The sequence below is a fragment of the Astatotilapia calliptera genome, chromosome 8, assembly GCF_964374335.1.
Source record: "Astatotilapia calliptera chromosome 8, fAstCal68.1, whole genome shotgun sequence".
Taxonomy (NCBI): Eukaryota; Metazoa; Chordata; class Actinopteri; order Cichliformes; family Cichlidae; genus Astatotilapia; species Astatotilapia calliptera.
The window spans coordinates 26,668,442-26,696,159 of NC_137429.1; the positions used below are offsets into that span (position 1 = coordinate 26,668,442).

The 27,718-nt window shown below is 41.6% G+C and overlaps 1 protein-coding gene across 5 annotated transcripts; it reads right to left on the minus strand.

Moving 5' to 3' along the window:
- Nucleotides 1–3,502: 3,502 nt before the first annotated feature.
- Nucleotides 3,503–26,763, minus strand: myocd (myocardin). 5 transcript variants are annotated; one of them, XM_080305665.1, is made up of 12 exons: nt 26,348–26,763; nt 20,040–20,105; nt 10,558–10,742; nt 9,549–9,653; nt 8,826–9,169; nt 8,257–8,413; nt 7,617–8,159; nt 6,708–7,211; nt 5,813–5,959; nt 5,353–5,460; nt 4,608–4,665; nt 3,503–4,400 (listed from the first exon to the last, which is right to left on the minus strand). In XM_080305665.1, exons 1-12 carry the CDS (start codon nt 26,400–26,402, stop codon nt 3,865–3,867), a joined length of 2,808 nt encoding a protein of 935 aa, XP_080161791.1. In that variant the 5' UTR covers nt 26,403–26,763; the 3' UTR covers nt 3,503–3,864. The 5 variants fall into 5 exon arrangements, with proteins under 5 accessions (XP_080161791.1, XP_026033210.1, XP_026033211.1 ...); XM_026177425.2 differs by having other exon boundaries at nt 3,503–4,478; XM_026177426.2 differs by lacking the exon at nt 20,040–20,105 and having other exon boundaries at nt 3,503–4,478.
- Between the last annotated feature and the right edge of the window lie 955 nt (nt 26,764–27,718).

Consider the following 27,718-nt stretch of genomic DNA (forward strand, 5'->3'; position numbering starts at 1 on the left):
TAGTTTGGGACATTATGTCCACTGTAAATGTGTATGTACATAGAACACCTAACCTGCTGTTACTGGCAGGTTCTGCTCAACAGTTAAGGCTGATTCCTAAACACAGATCCAAGCACCAAGATAGGTGTCAGGTGCAAATTCTTTTAGTTTAGGAATGAGCCTTAATTCCACCTGTCATAGTGCTGTACAGTTAAACTTCTCATCCACACTGATCACAGATCCACCGTGCTGCCATATAGCAGCAGTAACTACAAGTTTAAAAGTCTAGGCATGGGAGTTCTGTCAAAAAATAAATAAAAACTGTAAACGCTGCTAAATCACAAACTATTGACTTCCATACCAACTACCGAACTGTCGGGAGAAGAGGAATCTCACTCAACACAGTTACACGTTTTCGTCCTTAAGTTCACCACGGACTCGGCATGCTTCTCCATGACTTAGTATGTCTTTCTGGCTTGCACTGATGATAGAATATTACCATGCATTAAACTCGGATGCATCTCCATAATCCAAAATGCCTCATCTGTCTTCCTTTGTCAGTTATAGTAATATTCTGGAGTTTTACATAATTGTGTGGCAGAAGGTCAATGGGAGGCCACAATTTTGAGACTATTGAGATGCACCCGTTGTCATTTCTTTTCAGAAAGCCACATTTACCAGGCGGGGCCTCTTATCCACAGAATGGCGAGACAAATATCACATTACTTGGTGATAGCTATTAACCAAACTGTATGGATGATGGTCCTTTAAGTGTGGGACACTGTAGGGACTTTTACATGCGTCTCCCAGAAACTACCACCATTGTTGGAGTGGGTTGGGGACGTTTCAGTGTGGCTTGTTTAAATGTTGAATACTTTTGGCCTGTTTGGGAGGGCAACACATTACAACCGCATAGGTGGCGACGTTGTAGAACCCACACGATTCTTTTGGTAAGCGACTTTCCATTTCTGTCTAACACGAAATGGTGCAGACCCCAGAGAAAGCCCACAGATGGAGCCGTTTAACTTCAAACTGTCTCTAGAGCTGTTGTAGTCTGTCATGTGTTTCCAGGAAGCTAACTTGACGCTGGTGAATCTCCAGGGTACATGTTGTATAAATTGCAAAATTACTAGAATGTTCATATTAGATTATAAGATATTATTAAGGGCAATGAATATTATATTGTATCTTCATTGATCGTTACAAATAAAGTTCCCACGGAAAAGATTGGAAACCTGTATTGTGTGTTTCTTTGAATTTAGACACGAAAAAAAACTGCCAAAATAATTTTGATAAGTGATAAGTTTATTGCTGTCTTTTTTTTGTAGTATACAGGGACTTGGGCAAGTCAGTGGCCAAGCAACATGGAAGCTTCTGTCAGATTACTTTTCTCTTAATTAGGGAAAATTATTTAAAAATTTGTCAAAAATAATTAAAAGGACAGTAATTGTTCTGACAACAGAAGACAGGAAATAAAGTATTAGCTTTGACATATACTGAAGCTGGGTAATAGCTAACATGTAACCAGAGAAGCCACTCAAGTGCAACACTTCATTTTAACAAACAAACAAACAAAAAAACAAAACAAAAAACAACAATTTGGTCAACATGACATGAGAACCATGGTTACAGAGGACACGAATAATTGGACGAGGTTTATTAGCCAAGGAACTGAAGTCATAATTTTATATTACTGGAAATGACATACATCTTTCTAAGATCAAAACCATTTACATCTGTCTGTAAAATAGCTAGGTGGTAATGTTAGCATAAAGACTGGAATAAGGTAGAAACACTTTATGTAGCTAACGCCTACCAGCACTTCTGGTTCAAGTGTAAAAGCAAGCGGACTGCCGTTAAAAATTTGCTCAAGCATAGAACATGAATGAAGAGAAAATACATATTAGTAAAGTTTTCTGTCTCCTCGGGTGTTCTGAGTGGGAAAAAAAAACATACAAACAAAATCTAGACTGCTAGTTCTGCTAGTATTAATTTTACTGCATGAAAAAAGTACTTTATTTTAGCATTTTGCTAATAAAACTTGTATTATGTCTAATACTCACATTAAATAGAACAAGTTTATGTGGAGTAAAGTTAATATCATATTTTCAAGTTAATGACCAATGAGCTAGCTAAGATAATGCTAATTTGGAAAAGACGGTGAGTACTGTGAACAATGAATGAAGCTTACTGGGTCTTTTGAGAATGAATGAACAGATGTAACTAGGAACATAAAACAGAAGTGCTGGTAGGCTGATTCTGTGATTTGAAGACAAAGCCACTTCGGTCTGTCCCCATCTGTCAGTCTTTATGCAATTTAGGCTAACAAACTGCTAGCCGTAGCTTTACAGTCAGCGGACAGATATAAAGGAGGTATGCAAGAAATTATACTTATTTATTAATTTTTAATCTAAGTTTTTAGGTGCATAAAAATGCATTTACTAATCAAAACTAAAACCTTATTTGGTTCTGAGTTTGTCATTCTCACCTATAACTACTGTGCATAATGGGTTTATCTCGGCTGGCTTTTGTGAAAGTCTATTCTTTATTAATATCCAGTATTCACAGTAAAAATTTGATTATATTACATCATCCTATTAAGTGCTAAGAATTGTCAATTACAAATTTATTTATTTATTTTTTTAAAGTAAGTTAGGAAAACATGGCTTTTCAAAGTGGTTCTTTTACTTTGTATCACATTCTTAAGAGAACTAATAATGAAGAAATGTCAGTGATCGATAATGGTACTTTTTTCATACATCATATAGAGCCCCAATCTGTTTTAAAGGAATGTATAAATACAGGATCAACTATAAATACAAAAGCACAAAATAAATAAATGTAAATGGGAACAGAAATGCTGGCATTTTAACGACCAAAAAAGAGAGAGAAAAAACTAGATGTGAGCTTTACATGGGTGGAGCCATCTAAATCACATCAGTCAACAACTTCCAGGGGAGCAGTCATTTGATATTAAAATTTGGGAATAAAAAGTTTTTGCAAATAAGGCAGCATTTGGCTGCTGATATAAACTGATAAGATAATTCTTTTAAAGGTGTCATCCTGTGGATAATAGTGGAAAACAAATAAGTACAAAAAGATTCCTTCAAATGACCTAACCTATACACATATACTAAGCTCAAGCAAACTGTGACAAGTGTTTATTAAGCTAGAGGTGCACAGTGAATTAAAAAAAATCATATTTACATCAAATAATGAAGTGATTACAGAAAGCATTTGATTTGTTGTTTGTATGTTCTTCCACACCTCTGACATAATATGTAGACGGCAACTTATCTCTGTCAGTTTTGATATTTACAGTATGGCCATTACTAAGCAATCCAATTCACCTGTTAAGTCCTCTCTGGGTTTTTTTTCCAGTACAAATATATAACTCAAAGTACACAATGAAAGTCAAACTGTGTCTTCAAGTCAAAGCACTGATACTGTATTAAATGTTGGCGTAAAGTACTGTAATCAGGTTTTTAAGTTACATTAACGTTTCTTCTGACACTATGTCCGCTGTCATAAGTACTTGGTAGTTGTGCACATCAAGATCATGCCAAAAAGCACAAGGGCTTTAGTTTTTGAGTATGACGACAACATAAGAACCACATTTCAGTGAAGTGGAAAGGTTGGGATATGACAGTTGTTCAATTTTCTGGCTTAGATTTCAGCTTTTGCATATCTGCTAATGGTTATACATTCCACTGGATCATAGCAAGGAGCAACACGTGAACATTTAAAGCTGTTAAGAACAGAATTAAATAGGTCTTTGGTATTGTCATAGCTAATATCAGAAGTCCGTGCAGCTAGTTGCAAGCTGGTGTCTTGAGTTCGATGGCTGGTATGCTGCTAACCAGCACTTTAGGGACAGTGTTGTTTTTACCAGTGCTCCAGGTGAAGGTCTGTGGCAGAGTTCAAATTAATGTCTGTTACATCCAGGAACTCGGCATTAAAAATGCTTGGTGCACTGGGTGGAGCAATGCTGAAGGCAGTGGCAGAACTGGGTGGTGTCAGGTCGAGCCATTCCATTGTCTCCCAAGCCGTCTCACTAAAGGTCATGCTGACCATTCCCTGCACCTCGGGGTTGGCGGATGCCTTACTGCCGATGGCCGAGAGAGACGTGTCCATCAGATCTCGGTTGCTCAGAAGTTTGTCCTGTTGTGGATGATGAGAGTGATGATGATTCTGAGGGCTGCTGTACCGATCAACCTCTCGCTTCCCTTCATCTTCCTGGCCCCCATCCTCTGCTGCCATTTTAAGAAGAGGTACCTCCCCTCCGCGGCCGACGGGACTGCCAAGCAGAGTGTCTGGGTGGCTCTCGGTGACGTGATTGGCTGCGTGGTCGTAAGGGAGCTGGTTGGGGGAGAGGTGCTCGTAATGTCGGTGAAACCACGGGATGAGGAGGCCGGGACACCCTGGGGACACAGTAATGTGAGGCATAACTTTGGTTACAGAGGACCTCTCCCTCTCTTCTCTGGCGTTAGCTGGCATCTCTTGAAGAGAAAGAGGAGAGGAGGGAGGGTCACAGCAGGTTCAATGTGTCAGGTAAGACTGTGAACAACGGGTAGTGATTTCAAATGCTTTCGTCTTCAGCCAATAGGATCTATAGAATGAATCCTTACCTCCACTCTCTATGAGCACATCCAAAAGCTCATCCATCTGCTGACTTCGGGTCAGTTGCTGTAACAGTAACAAAAAGTGCATTCCTTTTATCAGCTGAAATTTTAAACACTTAAAAAACTGAATTGAATTTGTTGATTTTTTTTTAAAACTTTCTAGCTCCTAAAACGGGACTTGGCCCCTTTTACTAGCTTTAAAAGATAGAGGTTTTTTTTGCTTGTTTCAGAGAAACAGAAATATTTTAATTGGCTTTAAAAAATTTAGATGTGCTTTATTTTGCTTTGCTGGCGAAATTAAGAAGGTAACAGAAATTTAGTTTTGCTCATAGTCAAAAATGTAGAGCTACAACAAGTGTTCTAATAATTATTAATTATTCACTAACCTTTTTATGTCTAAGGGGGAAAATCCCTTTTATGTGCAAACAAAACAATACATTTCACAACACTGTAGGCATTTTTTTTACAGTTTAATATAATGAATAAAATATTTTGTCAACTGTAACAAATTTTTACATAATTACGATGGTTAAAAATAAAATCACTATAACGCTGTTGTCATAATAGCTATAAAAGTGCAGTGAACAAAGCGATGGATGAAAACAAAAACTACAACACAGATAAAAATAGAAGAAAGAAAAAACAAGACAGACCACAGGAGGAAGAGTGGAATGAGAGCAACGCCAAAAAAAGGTCAAATAAATTTCTGGCCAGCCATCTCTACTGAATTTTATCATGGATTTGAGTTTACCTGTTTGACTGCATCCTCATAGCATGGGGGCTGTCTTAAGTCAGATGCATCTGAATCTGAGCTACTGAAGGCAGGGGGAGGGACCTGGCACTTTGGCAAAACTGACATCTATATGGGAAATAGGTGAAAAGTGATATTAGTATATTATAGGGGGATTTACCCAAATTAGGCCCTCACGTTTAAAAAATCTCATCACAGTGAAAAGTTTACTCTAAAAAATGATTTGGCGTTGTCGTCTTGTAAAGGAAATGTCACTGACATGTCAAGGAATATATGATGAAAACTGATATGAAGTTATGACAAAATGAACTTCACAACAAAAGACAATAATACACAGAGACAGGCCACAAATGGAGAGAAGAAAGGAAAACAGTAACATACATGTGAGATGATTCAGCTGAAGTAAATGATGCTGATGTGACGATGCTGTAAAATGCTGGTCATGTGGATAGAAAATTACCTTTGGTTGCATGTTCTGGCTCTCAGCCTTAGCAGGGCTGCTGTTGTTGAGGCCACAGTCAGCTGAGCTGGGATAGACTCCCTGAAGACCTCTTTGGTTGGAAGGATAGGAGCAGTTTATAGGCGGACCGCCACTCTTTTGCTGCATCTAGTTAGCCAAAAATAAAATGCCCCAAACACGTTAGAAATCAACAAAAGAAGAAAAGACTAAAAAAACCCACCTAAACTAAAGAGAGCATATTTTGTATATGAAATAAATATTTACATATACTGTTTTGAACATGTTTTCAGAGATGCAGATGATGGGAAATTGTAAAAGCTAATGCTAGTTACATATGTTTCTGTGCTAGTTGGTGGCTGCCCACATTTAAAAATGTAGATAAGTATTATGTCGGTTTTCTTTAACTTTTATACTATAATATACATTTACTTATGCAGCCCACTGATGATGATGATGCCTAATGATTTTGGTGATCTCATGACAGCAAATACAGGAATATATAAATGCTAAAAGAAATCACAATAAAAATCAGAATATCCATAGAAAATAAAGAAATAGCAATATAAAGCTAAACAAACCTTGATTAGGTTATGTTTTTGGTAGCGTTTGTTTGCGTCCATATCATTCTTTCTGTCTCTAAACAGGATAGTTTGATAAAACTTCGTAGGGGTGTAAAGTGGGGTCATGTTAAAACATTGGTTAAATTATTGTCTCAAATCCACCATGGTCTTCAAGGTAAACATCTCAAAGTACATTAGAAGAGAACAAAGAAAACTAAATAAATATATATAAAATACAATACTATTCCCTTAAAAGTAAATACTGCTTCTTGTTTTAATTATATTATCTAATAGAAGTCAGTAAAATGGTCATTCTAAATATAAAGGCATCATACCTGCATGTTGCATGCTCTGTTGTTTCCCTGGGTGTGGGGGTGACTACAGCCATCCCTCCCCAGTTGAGGAGACAGCAGGTAGGGGTTGTTAGGAGATGAAGGCTGTGGGCTGCTGGAAGATTTTCTGATAGGAGAGTCTTGCGGTGAGCACTGTGGGCTGAGGAAGGTGGACATAGCGGTGGGGCTGCCAGAGGCAGGGCCTGTATCCATACACTGTGGTCCCCCGGGGACCCCCATGTTGGTAATGGAGGAACCGCAGTGTCCCATATCCTCTCTGCAGCTACCAGGAGGGCACTTAGGCTGTTTAGGGGAGGACAGAGGGCAGCTGGAGGACAAAGACAAAGGCTCCTGCTTGATAGTCACCCCAAAAAAATGCTGCCCCATCATGGCTGGTGTCTGGTGCTGCTGGTGGTGCATGGGAGGATGAGATGCAGGAGGGACCGTATCCTGTGTTGCTCCATAGCAACGTTTTCTCTTGTGGAGTTGCATCTTTAGCTCTTCAACCTAATAAGCATGATCACAGAGCATTCAATTTACAACTCAATACTTTATAAATAATAACATGATTGATTGTTGCATTAGTATTAGATGCTGCAGTTTCATGGCTGCCTATGACATAGACTTGATAAATGAAAATTAGCCTTCTTAACATCTCTACTTTACATCCACCTGTTGACTAGCAAAGCATGTAGTGGTAGGTTTAAGAGCTTGAAAAAAAGCAGACTTTTCACCTCTCATTCAAGAAGCACTGACCTATTAATTAGTGTGTAATCACATGGCCCAAGTTGTGAAAAAAGTCATGGGTCCAGCTTTTGGTTTTAGACCTGAGGAACCTCGGATGAGAGGTGAAATGCCTTCATTCTCTTAAGATCCACCATGAAGTGTTAGGAAGCAGAAACAGATCATCACCTGTCTCTGCTCCTGGTGCAATTTCCACGTCAGCTCCTCGATCACCTTCTGCTTTTCCACCAGCATCTTGTCTTTTTCGGCTTCTACACCATCCATACCACCAACCTCCCCCATCCTCTGACCTGCCCCACCCATGCTGCCACCTCCTCCTCCCCCAAAGCCATCCTCCACGCCGAGCTGGGCAGGAGATGGATGAAGGGCAAACTGTGTTGGCGAAGACATGGGCACATCGCTGAAGCTGTCGGGGAGTGAACCGCTGAGGGACAGCTCAGAGGAGGCCGGCGAGATGGGTGGGGTGGAGGAGGTGCTGGGGTACTGGTAATAGCCTCCCTGGGACAGAGCACTGGAGGAGGATGGGGACTGGTAGGAGGACAAGGACCCTGTGGGTGTGACAGGAAAGGTCATGGTGGTGATATCAGAGGATCCCGAGGGCGAGGAGCCGGTGTTGGAGTCTTTGAAGGGCCGGAGTCGCTCGATGAGGGCAGTCTTGGTGCCTGAGACAGGCATGCCACGAATACGCAGGTGCTGCCTCAGCTCTGAAACCTTGCAGGGCAAAAGAAAAAAAAGGAGAATAAAAAGGATTACATATGTATGTTAAGGAGAGAAGATTGTCAGAATGTTCCTCTCTAGTATCACCTACTTTTAGGTCATCCAGATTAGATGGCAGGGGCCCAGGTTTGACTTGTGCGATGTTGCTTTGGTTGGGGAATGTGTTCTTGACTGGAGAGGATGAGTTACTGTTGGCTGTGCTCGACGGGGCACTGGAACTACAAGCCGATAGTTGCTCACTGACTCCTCTGGAATGGAGCAATTGAAGAAGATTACCCAAAAGTAAATATATATATATATTGATGAGCCAAAACATTCTGACTGCTTACATTGGTGGGTGCACCACATGTTACATGGGTCTGCAGTATGTAAGATGGTAAATTAAAAACTGGATCTCATATTTACTGATGCAGATGTAAGGAGTTTATTATTGTTCTGACATTAACCATGGCTCAAACCTACAGAAAGTAATCAGATCCCAGATTTCTTCCCTAATCTACATCATTTTAAAGTCTTTCAGTTCATGTTTTTTGTGCTATTTACTGTTTTGGATCACACTTAAGAGTAAGATGTAGCATTACTTTTATTAACCCCCCCCCCCCTACACAAGTTTGCAGTAGATAATTTGAGGAGATTTCGTCAGATATGTTCTCTACTTACTTCTGGGTGTGAGCTGGTGTGTGGGGTTGATAGCTGAAAGTGGGCTGCCTCTGCTGAGCCTGAGCCTGAGACTGGGCTTGGGCCTGCGTCTGCGGAGTGTGGGTATGCGGATGTTGCGACTGCTGTGTCTGCGATTGCGCATGAGTGTGTTTCTGCTGGCTGAGAATCTGCAGCTGCAGGAAGAGCTGCTGCTGCTGGAGGAGTCGGGCGTAGGCCGAATCCATGGGTGGAGGGGACTTCTCTGCCTTCTGGTCTGGAGGAATGTACTGGTGGTACTTGAGCTTTTTGACTTTAGGCTTCACATCTTTGGGCTTCTTGTGACGGTTCTTGTCGGAAGATTTAGACTGGTGGTAGAGAGGACGAGAAAGTCTGAGTTAGGGTTAGAAATTCATTTGTTAAAGTTAAGAATGTAAATGGCCTGCATTTGTATAGCGCTTTACTTAGTCCCTAAGGACCCCAAAGCAGTCATTCACCCATTGGTGATGGCAAGCTACATTGTAGCCACAGCTGCCCTGGGGCGCACTGACAGAGGCGAGGCTGCCGGACACTGGCACCACCGGGCCCTCTAACCACCACCAGTAGGCAAACATTGGGTTAGTATCTTGCCCAAGTTCGATCCCAGGCTGCTATCGAACCACCAACCTTATGGTTAGTGGCTGACCTGCTCTGCCACCTGAGCTACAGCCAGGTGGCAGATGATAGTGAGTTTAATGACAAACTGACCTTGACGATAGCAGGAACAGGTATTGGGGGAGTAGTCTGGCTGTTGTTAGCACCAGAAAGCCCCTCATCCTGGCTTTGATCAGGGGGGTCTCTGCTTACACCACCCTATCCACAAATAAAAACAAAGTACATTTACTTTTCCAGGCTGAAGTTAAAGAAATAATTACTAAAGTATAAAGTGTTTCAGTTTAGACGTAAAGAATAGTTTTCTTCTCGCTTCATTTGATAAACTGGTCTGTTGAGCTCAGTTTCACTCAAAGAGGTTTAACCTTGGAGTTGTTTTATCGTATCCACTCTACTGACAGACATCTGGTTCCAAACAATACTAAACAAGCACATGGCAGGATGTAATAAAAGTGAACGACTGTATTTACGCAGCTATTTTATAGTCTTTGGCAACTTTTTTGCTATTGTTGCCTTAGATTTCATGCATTTTGCTCTGACTGTATCTGTTTTCTTCTCATTTCTTCTTCATGATTATAAAGGTAAATTGAACAGACAGGGAGACTGCTTGACAGTTTATAATCCAAATAGAATAATTATCCCTAAAATGCTCATGTATTGATGTTTCCTCCGCTAAAGTATTCCAAAAAGCTTTAAACAAACCTTTGGGCCTGACATGACGCACAGAGGGATGATGATTCAGTTGGAACATTTAAGAGGCAGAGGTCTAAGAGATATAAACAATTGTGTTCTGGCACAAATTTCAGTTGAGGGACCGTTTCTGTTGGTGACCGTTGGAATGAGGTCACCGTGAGTGAAAGGTAAGCAGCAAGCATATAAAGGCAGCTGTGCCGCCAGCATGGCTCAGCATGCAGGAATGTGACACCTGCCTATGTCAACTCAGTCCAACAGTGGAAAACAGAGGATGTGCAGCTCACTCTGCTACCACAGGAGGGCAGCAGAAATAAACTGGTGGTAATCATAGCTGCTCAGTGTGGGAGCTTGAGTGAAAGAAATGGATAGAACAAAGGAGAGGAGAGGAGGCGTGTTTGTGTGTTTTTTTGACCTGTCGTTCGCTGGTGAGGGCAGGTGAGGACGAGGAGGAGGCCGTACTGCCGACAGCCTCAGATGAAGGGCAGGCCGAACCCTGCGACTCATCACTGTGGTGCTGCTCTGGAGACAGACTCTCGCTGCTGCTGTCCTCCTCAAATGCATAGGAGTCCTCTTGCTTAGGGAGCTTACCATGGTTTACTGCAAGAAGAACAAAAACAGAGATACGTGGGGGTGTCAGCGATGTAATATCTATCAGCCTAGACCCCTTTTACACCTAGAAACAAAACAAAACAAAAACTGTAAGTGCACACAGAATGCATTCGGATCGTCTTCAATCTGCCAGGCGTGCGTTGTTATCAGACATAACAGAAATCTGCACAGTGTGACTACAGCCTAAAGGAAATGATCCACATAGAAACTTTAAAGATCACCTAACCTAACAGTGTCTAGCAGCATTGCTACAATTGACATGGGATGTACCATCTAACTCATTTGCATACTGAGACACACATCAGGGCTGTTACAATATTACTATGCTCAAAAAAATTCCACATAACATTAGTACAATCTGTGAAGAAAATTTGGAAAAATGTAGATAGGTGAATTAAACTAAAGTGCAAAATCTAACCAGAACTAAAAGCAAAGCAAGTATAAACTGTCACAGTCATCATCGATATACAATTATCACAAGACCTATGATTCAAGACACTAAGAGCACATTTTAATAACCGAGCATGTTTCAATATGTTCCTTCCAGTTTTTTATAGCCTGGATATTACAGTTATTGAAACAGCCAATCAGTACTGCTGCCTCCAGCCGGCTGACAGTCAGACTTTACCACCAAACTACTTCATCTGCAATCTAAAACAGCAAATGACCAGTCGCAAGACTATTGTGTTCAACCTCAACCTGTTGTTTTAGTGGAAACGGTTCTCAGTTTAACACGCTGTTATGTTACTCCAGCACTGTATCTGTGGAGGTTCAATCATTCTGTGCTCTGTAGTTTTAAATACACCAGGCTTTAGTTACACGTGCTGCTGATAGGGTAAGACCTTTGTCCCACAAACCAAATGACAGCAGAATTTGTCCAAAGCGCCTTGAACACCATTTCAAGAAAACATTTCATTCAATCCACAAACCACTGGACCCTTTTCACATCTGTTTTTGTGAAACATTTTTTTTACCTGCTCCTTGGCTGATTGGATGCATACTGCATGCTGCACACAATGTATGTGAGCAGAGGTATTCACACACTGCCTGTCACTCACACCTAGTACAGCACTCAGCTCGGAGGTGTTACGCTGTGTGGGTAAGACACTCACACAACCACTTTACCTCTAGAACGCTCCTGATTGGCTGGCCCGATAGGGAACTCAGCTTTGATTGGGGTAGTTAAGAGCAACTATCTAATGGAGCTGAAGGGACAGAGCCAGGGAAGGAGGTGGTAAAGGCTGGAGTGTGTGTGTGTGTGTGTGTGTGTGTGTGTGTGTGTGTGTGTGTGTGTGTGTGTGTGTGTGTGCGCGCTGAGAGGTATAAGATTCTCTTTTTGTATCCAAACATGTGACAACCAGGAACAGATTCTGGTTTCCATCACAGTACCAGGTCCATTCTGTGCAACTCTATGACCTTGCAGTGCACACAAACACACACTCGGCGAGCTTACTGCACAGCTTAGTAAATAGCATTGTCCTAAATGCCATTTCCTCCCACCTGTTCATGTTTAAGTCTGTAGGGAAAAACACCAACACGGTCTGTGTGTGAATTTACTCGGTGCATTTTCGCTCTGCTGCACAGTCCAGGACTCTTTAAGATAATTTGTTGTCACCGGGAGATTGAGTTGGCAGAATTACAGGAAATCTGCACGCCACGTACGCTTCCTCTTTTCACATGGCTGGTTTACAAGCTACGGCGGGTCAGGCAGTTTCCAAAATTACCAGACAGAGGTTGAAACAATCACTGGGAGTGTTATGTAGGGAGATATAGAGCTTTAAGGTGAGGGGTTAATGCTGCAGGCAAAGGGGGCGGGGTGGGGGTCACAACAGCCTGGTCCTGTCACGTAGTTTTGTAGGTGGCTGATTGGAGCCAGTCAGAGCACAGACAAAAGAGGGGGGTGGGGGGGGGGGGGATGAGCAGATAGGTCCAAACATACAGGCAGGTACGCCCACACATGTGGCAAAGGATGCACTCTACACGCACACACATCGCAGACTTCTAAAGAAAAAGGGTGGACCCAAATACAGCTGCTGTTCATCTCGATAAACGGAGATCCCCTTCTCCGGCAGAGGTATTATAAACCAGCTGACCGCAGCCTGCCGGCTCCTTTGTGCAACATGTTTACTGGAAGCTTAAGGAGGCAAACATAAAACCGCTAAAACAGCAGAGTCGAAAGAAAACTCGCTGCACTGCTAAGAACAGAGAGAGTGAGTAACATGTTGGACCCAAACAGTGTGAGATGTGAGCGGCGTGGTGGGACAGCTCCGGCCCTGCGCTTCACGCAGTGCTAAATCTTTGTTTAAGCATACACGATGCACCGAAGAGCACTCCTCAAACACTTGAGTCCATAATAGACATTTGTAAATGCTGATTGCTAAGCACCTTTTTTTTTTTTTACATGGATTTTCTTTCTTTCTTTCTGGCTACAAACACAAATGTTCATTTTAACAGCCCTCATCCCTGTTAAGGCATTCAAATTTAATGTACAAAGAAGAATACTTTGATGCATAGGTGGTCCACTAATCAAGACCAGAATTCAAATTTTGACTTGAATAATGCATTTTGATATGCCTTACAAAGCTTGACTGATCAGAAAGATAAACAAGAACACATGGGCAGGTTGTGAAAAATGCTTGTTCAGATGGTTTATATCCCTCATATTTTGTGGTAATACCAGTGTTTTATTAATAGAAATAAGGAATAGTGATAGTAATTAATAGTTTTAGTAATTTTAGTGTTTAAAACAATTCCTCTAAAATTCCTGTGTTTCCTGAAACACTGTAATATTTTCCCAAAATAGACTTTGCTGGAGAGTGCAACATTAGCGTGGTTCACATATGCAAAAATAGACCAGGTTAAAATAAAGAGAAATATCATTGCTCATACCTATAAACTTGACTTTAGCACATGACTCTCCAGCACGAGAGAAAAACAAAAGGGGTTGTGATGCATTGAAGACTCTGATCTGTGCAGACCCTTTGAAGGTCTTATCATTTGGAATAATCCGTTTCTCCTGTTAGAAGACTAAACGATGTGACCGACGTAGCAGTGCAGTCCACTCAAGTACAATGCTCGTTTGAGTAGCTTACAGTCTGCCTCATTAATGAGTACACACAGTCTGTCAGTTAGAAGGGCCCTTTTACACAAAACAAACTCTACACCTAAACTTTAGTTCCAAACACACAAGCATATAAACGCACAGGCTAAGGCGGGTGTTAAAGTCGGGTTACACCACGTGGCGGCGTCTCTCCACTGATACCTGTCATCGTGATGGCAGAGTCTAGGGGAATGATATTCTTTTGCACCAGCTCCATGGGCCCTGGCCTGAGAGCCAACTTCTTATTCAAGTCCTCGGCGAGCTGGGCTCGCTTTAGCCTCAGCTGGGCTTCCAGATTGGAGCCGCCTGAGGCCGGGTCTGGATAACACAGAGCAGGACCACAACATCAACGACATGGGACACACCAGGGAAACACTACACTAAAGGAGTGGAGAGTAATGAAGTACATGCTTAAAAGTATATTTTTATGTTTGCAGTTGAAAGTATACTTTGATATAATGCACTTTAGCCGTGATCACAAAGATCCTTAATCCATTTGTTTGACAGTGACTCTTATTACTTTTAAAGATTTAGATGGTCTATGTTGTCCAGAATAACTTACACCGATCATGCATAACATTATGACCACCTGCGTAATATTGCCTTAGCCTGGTAAAACAGCCCTGACCTATTGAGGCATGGACTCCACTAGACCCCTGAAGGTGTGCTGTGGTATCTGGTACCAAGTTGTTAGCAACAGAATTTGGAGGTCAAGTCAACTCAAACTTGTGCTCCTCAAACCATTTTGCTTTGTGGCAGGGCGAATTACCAAAGTTTTCCCAGCAGGACATTTTCCAAAGCATCACACTGCGTCCGCTGGCTTCCCTTCTTCCCATAGTGCATCCTGGTGTTCAGCTAATCAATGCACACTCCAGACTGGGAGCCTCCCACAGGAGATGCTCTGACCCAGTCGTCTAGCCGTCACAATTCGTTCCTTCTCAGACACACTCAAATCCATACACTTGTACATTTTTCCTGCTTCTAACCAATCAACTTTGAGGACAAAATGTTCACTCGCTCCCTAATATATCCACCCCAGTAACAGGCGCCATGATAAAGAGATCATCAAAATGTTATTTACTTCACCTGGTATGCCTGCTCAGTGTATAATGACTCCATAAGCTAGTTAATAATGGCTCCACCTTACCCTGATACTACATGCTAACATGAAAAGATCTCTGATAAGTATGCAGTAACGATTTTGAGCATCTTCCAGATATAACTTTCAAACAATTCTGAACTAATGTTGAAATTCATTTAAAAACAAACCATATAACCCGATCCTTCAATACACCGTTACTGCGGTCATTTCTTAGAGGATTCAGGTAACTGACAGTGTCACTGGTGATCTATAAGTGGGATAATGTCCTGCAATTAATGAGCGTGGGCTCTGTGTCTGCATTTTTATGCAATCCTTCTCCTCCTCTCCACCGTTCGGTGTGTCTGTTCTACGACTATAAACACAGATGATTTCTTCGCGTCTCAAGAGCAAGCTGTGAGAAAGCACAACTTGGCGGTTAAGCTGGCACACTTCCACTGCCCTACTTGAAAGACAAGTTAAGGTCACAAGGCTGTTTTTCAGTAGCAAAAAGATGAACGTTGCATTTTAGGAATGCACCTGCAGCACACCACGAATTCATAACAGCAGATCTGCTTTTCCTGTACGCAGAGAGATTCTGCTCATAATATTTCTACACTTTTCCTTCTTTCCTTACAGAACATTTACCTGTAACTTGATTGGGGTATTTTTATAACCACGTATGGATGACAACTGTGATATTTAAAAATATTATATCAATAATGTCAGTAATTATAAGAATATGGCAAATAACTCTTTGTGTATGCTTTGTTAATGCAGACTTTAGTTTTTCGTCTTATTGTGAATGTTGTCGTTACAACACCCACAGTAACCAAAGTTATAGATGATGTTTAGAAGTAACAAACTACAATAATTTTGAAGTGATATCAGGGCTTTTTCCTCATCTGTTTATTAAATTCCAGAGTAAAATGGTCTTCCATTTAAACCTCTGTTCCCTTTTTTATCATATCATTATTAATCTACACACTTCTGCATTCAGCTGCTATCTCCACACTTCTTTTATCCTTCAATAATCAATATTTACATTTTGGATCAGCTGTAATATCAGTCCAGCTGCTTTTACTCCTAGTACAGTCTGAATACTAGAAAAATAAATGGAGAGGCTCTAATTAAAGGGTTGCAGTGGGTAAGATTTTCAACTTTCTACAATCTATCTCTGTTAAATCCTGGATAAATAATCAGGGCCAGAGCTAACCTGGCTTGGCCTACAATCTGTCCGCAGCACTTGCAGGACTGATTACCAAGCAGTGCGGAGAGCGCACCAGATCAGTTTGATTATCTGAGTCCAAGAAAGAGCAACAGCACTTATTTGGTCAAATATAATTTTAGTGGGATATTTCAGAGGGATGACATAGGATCCAGCGCCAACAAAGAAATGAATGATACTGAGCTTTGTGCTGGACAAGTTAGAGAGAGTATTAGTGTCTGATGAAAAACGGATCTGAAATGTAATGCTTCAGAGGAAAAATAGGTTTCATCAAAATCAAGATTAATGTTCAAATATTAGGCATTTTTAAACTTTAGATAAAGCAAATATTATGCTAAAGATCTCAGTCAAAATAGACATCTATCAATCTCTGACAAAAGAAGACGAAAAAAAGGAAGAGGCAGACGTTACTAAAACAGGATGAATGAGAAAGGAAAAGACAGAAAGAAGGAAGGAGCAGCATCAGGAGGTAGAGAATAAAATCTCTGGCTCTCTTCCACAGCATGTCTTTATCCTGTCTTCCTTCTCTCACCCCAACTGGTCATGGCAGATGGCCCCGCCCCTCCCTGAGCCTGGTTCTGCCGGAGGTCTCTTCCTGTTAAAAGGGAGTTTTTCCTTCCCACTGTCGCCAAAGTGCTTGCTCATAGAGGGTCATATGATTGTTGGGTTTTTCTCTGTATGTATTATTCTACGGTCTACCGTACAAATATATAAAGCGTCTTGAGGCGACTGTTGTTGTGATCTGGCGCTGTATAAATAGAAATAAAATTGAATTGACTTGAAAATAAGAAAGAAATATGTTAAAAGAGAGGACAATGAAGTAGATTAAGAATGATTATCATTGTATGTTAGAAGTTTTGATACTTCCAGAAAATGAAGAACATAAAGAGCAAAAAAAAGAAAAATATTCAACACAGACAAATTCTGAACTCAAAAAGGGGAGGGACAGGAAAAAAGGTAAATTTAATTCAATTTAATTATATTTGTATAGGACCGAATCACAACACAGTTCTGTATAATTGTAAGGCAAAGACCCTACAATAATACAGAGAAACTCCCACAATCAGATGACCCCTTATGAGTAAGCACTTGGCGACAGTGGGAAGGAAAAACTCCCTTTTAACAGGAAGAAAGCTCTGGCAGATCCAGACTCATCTGCAGTGGGGGTTGGGGGTGAAGGGATGTTAAAATAAAAAAACAAAAAAACAAAAACAATGTTGGGAGCATGAAAAGGAGCAGAAAAGAAGAAAAAAGAGATTCGATTTGAGTAGAAGGAAAAACACTGAGGTGGGTAATACAGATGATCCGCTGTGGCTGCACGCCCCATTCCTCTGAGAGAGAGTGGAGAAGCATCAGCTGCTGTCATGGTCACGTCGGCGTTATCGTCTGTTTAGAACTTGGCCTGATGCGACTGCGCTGGTCTAATGTAACATGATCGGGTGAGTCTGAAGCTCACTTTTAAACATACAGTGCTCTTTAAACCTACTGCAGTACATTTAACTGCTGACTGTCATGCGTAAACACTACACAGAGAGGTTTGGTGCATTAGCTGGAATGATTCCTTTTGTGGTTCCATCCACTGAGGATTAAAGTCCTTCTGCTGTGGAAATGAACATTTTAAAGCAACAGAGAGCACAGTAAACCTGCAGCTACGGGCCTGTTATCTTTATGGGGAAATATTAGATTGTATGTGTGTGTCAAGTCAGACCTGTGGCCAGCAGGCAGACAGTGTGTGCTCCCATGCAGGCCACACGCCAGTCGGGCCCGAGAGGCCGTGGCGGATTCTTGAATAGTCTAATAAACACCAGATGTTCCCTGGGTAATATATACACAGACCCTGTGCCGTGTCCATCTCCCCCGAGCAGGAATAACACAGCCAGGCAGAGTCAACCAGCATCTGAGGGATCACATCGACAGCAGCAGAAGCGGCAGTCGCAGGAGGAGGAGGACGTTGTGCCCTCCTCAGAAATGCCGGATTTTTTTTTGGGAGGACGGATGATGTTTTGAAGAACGATAAGACATCTAGTGTGTGGGTGTATGACAAACAGCACAAATACGAGTCCTTGCAACGTCTCTCAGATCTGCACCACCGCCTGCAATCAAGAGATAAACAGCCAATTGAAATTTCTTTTTTAAAAGAGTGCTTGGAGCCCTGCTGGCCAATTGTGTTTCTCGTTGCTGCCTTATCTGTGACAGACTCCTAGAAACTGATAGGGGCTCGCCGGGCCCCTGGATTCCGTTCCCCCGCACACTTACCAGAGGTTTATCTTGAGGCTGGAGCCTCTGTGAAATGGCGAACGGTGCCAGACATATCATTCAACAAATCCCCAGCCTGTAGTCCAGGTCACCCGGTCCCCTTGTTGTTTCTACATGCAAGGAATCGAGGGGGGGACAAAACCAGCTTGCTTGCATGGCTCACTAATTCCATGTTTCCCGAGATGACTTACGAGATGCTTTAAAGTAACAGGAATAGATAAAAATCTCGATTTTATGAGTAGCTGTCTGCTGTGTTGTAATGTCGCACACTAAACAAACTACTTTCTCATGAATATTTGAAATTTATCTCTCGCGTGGCGTGTGTTGGCAGTCACAGCTAACCCGAAAAGCTGCAAACATCCACTAAGCTGACCTGAAGAAAAGGAGGGAACATCAATCGCAGCAAGGGTGAAGATTTAAGAGGTTGCTCAGTACAGTCAGGTCTATGTGTTCTCATCACTATGACTTACGTGCTCTTAAAAGCACAAAGCCTCTTTATTGTAAATGCGGCCTGCACGCTCAGTTGTTGTGTTTGGGCATGCCTCTCAGCGCCGGGCTGTAAACAGGTGCCACCTCTTGTGAATCTGGCCTCCTAAGCTGTTTCTTCTGAGGCCGAATGTCCTCTTCCAGCACAAGAGCATTCCTCGGCGGTCACTTACAATCTTGTCTGCCTGTTCTCGGGCTGCAGCCACTATCTGGCCGTCTCTTTCTCCTCTGCTCTGTAGCATAAAGCCACCTGCTTTCCTTGGTTCTGGATTTATTCATCTCCACTATCTAGATATGTGCTTTGTTGTGTTTTTGCTGCCTGTTTCATTTTGCTTTCTCTCTTTAATACGGCTGGATTCATGTTACACGTCCATCAGTAACATATATGTACTGTGAAAAATTGTCCATGAGACTGTGGATCTCTTTCTTTTTGTCTCTCTTTTGACTAACAGCTGGTATCTGTTTTTATAGTTTTCATTTCAGGCCTACATCTAACTATTTTTTTCCCTTTTCTCTTTAAATGTCAAGCAGTATGTCAGACTCAAGGATCCGATGCATGTGAAACTCGGGCAGTTGGTGCTTCTCACAACCTCATTCCTGGATTTTCAAAATAATACTGATTGAGCCAAGGGGACCTAGGGCAAATTTGAAAAATGCAGTAACTGCTCATATTTCCCACATCCACCACACACCCGAGGACAAAGCACACAATATTTGTTTTTTCACTGCTCTAAATTATTGAAAAAAACCCCCAAATTAATTAAAAACAGTTTTAAAGCTCACTAATATTTTTGTTGGTAATGGAACAAGTCTAATGTTAAAGGAGTGCCTCACATAAATGAATGTAAAAAATTCAGTTACCTATCAACCTCGTATTTGCATGGAAGCAGAACACTCATTTATCTTTTGGACAGATAAAACCTACATTATTTTAACAGCTAGACAGTCAGGGGAACTGACCTTTCACCTCTGTATCTAATTGCTAATTGGGACAAGTGTGATAAGTTGACATGCTTGAGTTTCTCACACTTTTTCCCTCTGACTGTCTGACTCACACTTAAGTCTGAAAGCATGTAAGTACATGTGTGTGTGTGTGTTTGGATGTGCAGCAGCTCCATGTTGGAAGGTGTTACTCACGAGGCATGATGCCTTGGTCTGCCAGCTGCTCTCGTGTCCTCCTCTGCTGAAGTCTTAACTGTAGGACTAAAGTTGGGGGTAGGAGGAGGAAGAGGAGGACAGATAAAGAGCGAAGGTGAGAAAGAGGTATGGAGAGACAGGAGAGGGACAGAGAAAAAGCAGGAAGAGGCTGAGAATACAAGCCACTTAAATCGGTATTTCAGAATGAAACTTAAAGTCGAATTAGCATAGTTTTACTCTGTCTGTGGGCTGGAATGAAAAGCTACCAGCATTCAATTTGTAGTCATTGAACAGATGCACATGGACACATACGTATGTGCACATATGCATACAGAAAACACACACAAAACAGCGCAGCTTGCTCACAAATATTTCTGTGAGCAGGATGTAGGGAATGATAAACACAGCTCCTGGCTTTTAAACAGATCTGCTCTGCAGTGTGTGGTCCACAGCATGTGCACACGTTTCACTGTGCCCTGCATGTGTGTGTGTGTGGGGGGGGGAGTCTAGGTGGGAGTTTAAGGTCATAAACATAGAAACTCCTCAATGTCTGTTGGTTGAGTGCGTCTGTGATTTTGTTGCTTTCTCTTTCTTTCTTTGTCTGTGTGTGTTTTCCCTCCCCAGTATTATCTGAAGGTCTCCCGGTCAGATCCTGGATCCGACACATAAGTATGAAATGTTCCCTTTTCCCTGCTAGGTCCTAATCATTTTCTGTCTCCCCTATTGTTAATTATCTCACTCAGGTGGTTTATATTCACGCAGCTCTGGCTGCAATCACACGTTTTATGAATTTCTTCCAGCCTTCCAGCTTTGATGTCATGTAACAACTTTCTTAACAGTTTGACTGTGTGTCAGCGAGCTCAGGCGCCACATCACAGGTCTCTCATGGGAGAGCACCTCAATTATGTAATATCAGGCCCTTCCCTTCATCTGACATCTGCTTTCGTTTACAGCGAGGGGGTCGTGACCTGCCGGTCGCGACATCCCAAAGAGCAAATGAAGGCATTAGTTGCCGATTGGAAGCTTACCAAAACATGTAACCGATACAATTTCTGACAAGGAAAAATGAGCACTTTCCTGCATGCAAATGTTGTCTCTTCTTTTTTAAGACCAGGTGACAGATGGAATGTAACTATAGCTAAATGATTTTTTATTCAACAAGCTTGCACTCATTTGAATCTAAAAATAACAGTTTAAGTTGAACAGTACTGAGGGTAGCTAAGTCCTTGTAAAAGCAACATTTTCGTTTTAAAATTTAGCACCGCCAGTAAGCCAGTAATGTAACAGTAACCCTTAAAGCATTCATTTATACTTATGCTATGAATCTATGTAGTTAAATGTAGCCTACGCAAGTAGCTGATAGCATTGCCAGAATTTACCAAAAACACGTGACATAAAAGTTACAAATGGACGTTATATTTTGAGTCAAAAAAGTATTTGTTCCCCAAGGAAAACATGGCTGAGGAGGGATTTTGGCCCACTCCTTTTTATAGAAACTCTTTTTTTTCTTGGCTGCTGCACGGCAGCTCAAAGCTTCAGCTCCCTCTACAGAATTTCGGTAGGATTGAGGTTTGGAGACTCCACGAACATTATCAGAGTTATGGCTGAGGGAAGGACGTTCTTGTCTAAGATTTTGTGATACACGGCCATCGGTTGGCCCTTCAATGTGTTGAAGTTGTCCTCCACCCTTAGCAGAACAAGAGCCCCAGAACATAATGCTTCCACCTCCATGCTCGACTGTGGGGATGATGTTCTTTCTGTTATCCTCTCATCCTCCAAACACAGCAGGTACAGTTGATGCTAAAAAAAAAGAGCTTGACTGTAGTTTCATCTGACCACAGCGCTGTCTCCCACGCCTTCTTTGCATCATTTAGGCGTTCACAGGCCTGTGCATGCGTGTTCTTGAGCAGGGGCCCCTTGCAGACGCTGCAAGATTTCAGCCCATTATGGCGTAGTGTGTTACTAATAGTATTTTTTTGGTGACTGTGGTCCAACCGTCTTCATATTATTAACAAGCTTCTCCTGTGCAGCTTCACCTCATGAGACAAGATCCTGCATGGAGCTTCAGACTGAGGGTGACTGATGATGTTTTTATATTTCTTCCAACAGTTGCCACCATCTCATCAAGCTTCTTGGTGATGGTCTTGTAGCCCATTCCACCCATGTGTCCCTGTCTAGGGACCCTGTCCAGGGACACGTGGCAGCTCTTTGGTCTTGACCATGGTGGTGGAGAGGTTAGAATGGAAGAAATTGATTCTGTGACAAGTGTAATCTATACACGTAATGCGCTGAGATCAGACTGATTACAATCTGTGGGAACCAGAATTCTGTCTAGATCGTAGGGGATCAAATACTTATTTCACTCAGTAACTTGCTATTTTTATGCATTGTGTTTTTTCTGGATTTTTGGTTGATATTCTGTCTCGATTAAAATGACAGTCGTGAAAATTAAAGACTGTCCATTTGTTTGTAGGTGAGGAAACTTACAAATTTAGTAAGGGATCAAATAATTATTCCCCCTTCTATATATGCTTTAGAAAAAGGGCTTTAAAAAATAAAATAATTTCATTGTCAGACAAAAGACAGAATAACTGTTATTGTGAGCTGAAGAAACTTCCTCTTTGATTTTTTCTCTTCAAAAGCAGATAACCTGTGAAACTTTTAGGAGAGAGTTATACGCCTGAAACATTTGTCAGAGATCAAATATGAACAAATTTGATTTAAACACAGCATTATATGTATTCATAAAAATTAACAACAAACAAAATGAACAATGAACAAAATGACTTACGGAAATCAATGCGCTATCCAAACATCATGTCATGATACCGGGCTAACGTAACAATCAGCCTGAACAGCCTGAATCTGGTCGTACGTGCAAATTTTGTCTCTAATTTTCTTGGAAAAAGCCAGGTGAAACATCAGCTGCTCTTTATTATGTTCACTGACAGGTTATCAATAATTGTGCTTGGAAAAGCACAGCAGCTGCCATGTAATCTGCTCTTTCTCCCCAAAAGCTTTGCTGAGACCAAAGACTCGCTTGTCCTGATTGCAGAGTATACATGTTATAGAAAGTGGGCCAGAGCCAAGCTATGTAATCACAGATCACTGAACCATACTACGCCTCTCTGAATGTTGACTTTGAAACTGAAGACACTTGTTTTAACTTGGGCTTTCTTGACAATAAAGGACAGACAAACCCAATTTTTCAGATTTATAGTGCAAATAAATTGTCATTTGGCTTTGGTTTGCACCAGTGAAGTGCTGATAATTGCACAAGCCAGTTGAGTGATACTGTGATTTATTGTTCTGTGCCTCACACACTCACAGCCACCGCACTGAAGAAAGAACAAAAAAACAAAACAAGATAATAATAACACCTCACTTTTACACTTAAGCTCCAACACTGGTTGCATTTGTTACATGAATCCTCCTGAACTTTCCCTTAGTGCAATCAGGAATGTGTTCACGACAGATATATGGGTGTAACTGTATAACTTGTAATAAACAGGTATTCCTAAATGAAGTATTACGTTTATTTTAGTCTAATACCTCTGCATAAAGTGAAAATCCACCTTAAAACACAACTGGCATATTTTATTTCTACGGTCTTGGACAGTTGGAGTCAGGTTTGCGAATGCGAGCCAGGACCTGTGTGGAGGAGAGCCAACGCTCCACCATTAAGGTACAGTTTCTGGAGCGGCTCCATTGACAGTGAGTCATAGTGAAGAGTGGGGTAATAAGGACATTTGGATGTATGTTGAAGAAGGCGAAAAAAAATCTCACTTGCGTTCAGAAACACAGGTAAGACTGCAAATCATCGTCAGCAGAGCGTGTTGTGGGGTAGTCTCTCATTTCGTAACTTATTACCAACTTTGTCAGAAGAGACAAGAATTCTGCTGCAATTTTACCTGGTGACACGTTCGTTATAGCACAGCATTATAAATGCAAGATGAGACTAATTTAGTGCTAGTGTAGTGCAGCATTTAACATTAGAGATTTACTAAAAGAGAAGCAAAAGTGTTTTTTTCTACAAAAAAAGTAAAAGTGTTTTTTAAAATGTTATTGTAGGTTATTATAGCAAATTGTTGTTTTTTTTTATATCATTTAACTAGTGATTCTTACTTACAGCCTATTCTGATCACTTATTGAATAATACTTCAAAATAACTGTTGCAATTAGCGCCTGGAGGAGTCTCATGAAGGCTCTAGAACAGCGATAATTTCTTCAGTACGGACTTTCCTAAACAAAGAATAAACCCACAAATTTTGTCATGTGACTGCCTGCATGGTATGCTTATCCATTTAGTGCAGACTGCTGGTTCCTCCTGTTTTTTTTAAGCTAAGTTAATAATTTCTTTTTTGTTGTTGTTTATTTTGTTCTTTTTTTTGCTGTGGGTCAGATGGATTTTTTTATTTTTTATAGATGACACCGGTGGAGTGAAAGGCTTATTCTGCTTTTAACTGATAAACTCACAGATCATATTTCAAACGTGACAAATACCACATCAAATGTTTGCCAGCTCAGAAAAGAACATCAAACTAAGTTTCCTGTTTTACTATTTCGATTTTCTCGGTGATCCAGGTTGAAAACATCCAGCGTGTTTATGTTTTATACATTTGGGATCAGAAGTGAAAATGGGTCTGAAATAGTTATATATTAAAGACAGCACATGTATGCACTGCTGATTTACATATGGTTAACATGTGGCACTGCATTTGACGTCTCTGTCATAATATTATGCAATGGCCTTGAGCTTAAGAGCATGGACTGTGGTCATTTGAGCTCTAAATCAAATCAGCATGAGAACTCGTCAGTACCTCACACACTCAGATTCGGCGCTCCGTGGGGAGCACTTAAATGAGATCTTTATCTTTCCTTTTAGCTTCAACCATGCGGTAGCAGTTCCCATGGCTTTGATTAGTTTGATTGTCATTTAAGCATGGTGCATAGGAGTGACAATTGCTGTGTAGTGTAAGTCAACGTACTTCATGTTAAAGAAACTGTAAATCCTTGACAGCAGATCATCTTCGACTTCCCCTGCCATCAGCAGTTATCACAGAGACATTTACGGGCAATTTTACTTCGCTTACGCACAACATTTCACTCATGCGCTCATAAATGAGCTCAAGCAGTCGCTTTTATCAGGCGGCATTAACTCCTGTGACTGTAATATCAAGCAAACTTTGGCATAAGGACAATATCTCTACATCTGTGTTGTATTATAACAAGCTATAGCACAAGGGTTAGAGCAACACAGACCCTGAGCAACCTTCATGAAAAGCCTTATGCTGCTTTTGAATCCAGCCTCTCATGCTCCCCAGAGCACCGGGGGTCATTTCCAACCCTACTGATGTGCTCTAAACAAATCAAAGGAAAAGCATCATTTAGCCTGCCATTTCTGGAACGCAATTACAGCTCACAGGCACACTGGAGGTAGCAACCGGAGCCACTACAGCCACCGCTTTGAAGCAGCTGCTTTTTGAGTGTAGAACAAGCTGAACAGCTACGATCAGTTGCAATTTCCTCAGGGAGGTGGCAGTGTTGCTCAGACTACAAACACACTGAAAACACACACGTGCGAGCTTAGACAAAGTATGTTCAAACTAAGGAAAGTGCGTGTGGGAATAAGAAAGTGACGGAATTAAGGAGTCTGTGTACGTGAAGGAGACAGATGGATACAAATCCCCAACATCTGATGTGTATTAGAAGGAGTTTAAGTCAGTGCTGTAGTCCAGACCCTTCCTCCCGCTTTGATATACTCAGGTACACGCAGCTTCCAATGCAGCCATATTTAGATAACCTTTGACCTCTAATCTCTTTTTATCAAAGCCTGAAAACGACAGTGTCTGACTGGCTTTCCTCAGCAGCAGCAGAGGGTTAGTGACTGGGACTGAACAAGTGCACTAACCTGTCTGAAACATCATTCTCTCTCGTGTCATTTACAAGGAGTTTGATGGACATCACGTCTGTAAATCCATCATACTGTGACAGAGTGATGGGAAGCTTTCTGACTCACGCGGACCTCGCTCTGCTATTCCTTGTGCCATCACATGCCAGCACTGTGTATTACACACACCTGTCACTCGGCTGCTGTTACTGAGGAGCACATTCTGAGTATCAACACAACTCATCCGCGAAGACAGACGAATGACACAACGTACGGAGAATTGTTTTCAAATGCTGTTGGCAGACAAACTGTTTGTGCGGCTTCTGAGAATAAACACAGCTGTACACAGAAAGTGTTCATAAGTTGTGACAGAACAGAGAAGCAATAAAAGTCACGTTTCAGTCATCACTGGACTTACCCGATCTAAACTTGCTTCGTATTAGTATGGAGTGTTCAGAGCCCAGAAGAGTCATAATGCTTACAGTACAGTTCCAGTGTTCAAAAGTTGCAAAATAGCCACGCACACTCAAGAAGCAGTGACACTTTGACCCCGACCTCTGAACCCCACACTGAGACGAGACCCAGAGCTGACCCAGCCTGGCTCATCAACAGATCTAGAGGAAAAGTGGCACAGCAAAAAAAAAACCAAAACAAAACAAACACTGGCTTTCCTGTCTTTCTCTCAGCCAGCGTGCACACCACCAGCAGCAGCCTTCCACTCTGCCTGCTGCTTTCTCTTCTCCGCTCACTCTCCCCCCGGTAGCTGATGTGGGAGTGTGTCTGTGAGTCTGTGGGCCTGAGAAAGCTTTGGTCCCATCTAGCTGTGAGATCTGAGCAGGGCCAGGGACAGCAGAGAGAGATATGCCCTGCTCTGGGAGTGGCTAGGCGGCCAGGGTTTCCTCCAAGCCCCGCCTGTCAGAGCCCAGGGGCAGGACAGGGTTTGGCTGATGATTTCTTCCTCCCTTGCCACCAGTGTAAATATATCAGCCTATCAGCCTTGTTGACTGTCATTAGAGAGGAGAGAGGGGGAGTTAGATGGGGAGGGAAATATCAAGATAGAGGAGCAGATAACAAAGTAGCAGTACAGCCAGGAGGAAGAAAGCGAGAAAAGCAGGAGTGGCAACAAGTTTCACTGGAGTATTCAATTCTTGTGTAATAAATAGAATGCATAAAAGCAATATTCAATAAACTTGTGATACAAATGTAGCAGTATAATCAGACTGGAAACACACGCTAGAAGACCAAGTGGGCTTTACACACACAGAGGAAACAAACAATGTGGACAATGTACAATAAATAAAAGTATTAATGGCTGCCACATTTTTTTAAAAACTTTAAACAGATATTGTCTGAAAACCTGATTACTTATCATTTATTTTCCTCACAGTGACTGAACTGCAGAAAGTAGCAAGTAGTTCTTGTACTAAGCCTCACTGAACTTTATTTTAAGGTGATGGTTAACAATTGTTTGGCAAGAAATGAGTGACTCGTAAGACAGAAGTCTAACATAACTCGAGATTCTCTTCCAAATATGTTTACATTTTTTCAGCAAACACAGCCTCAATAAACCAACATGTAGGTAAATAAAAGACAAATTTAGCTTAATTAAATCCATTATCCAACAATCTGTTAGGCCCAGAAACACTGACCACACCACACAACCAATGCTACAATGGAAACACAAAAATATGTAGGAATGTTTCCTATTTAAATCCAAGAAAGTGGAAAGAAATCCTTCATTTCTTAACAGGGCTTTTATTGTGAAACATTTTCAGGAAGCTGGTAAATA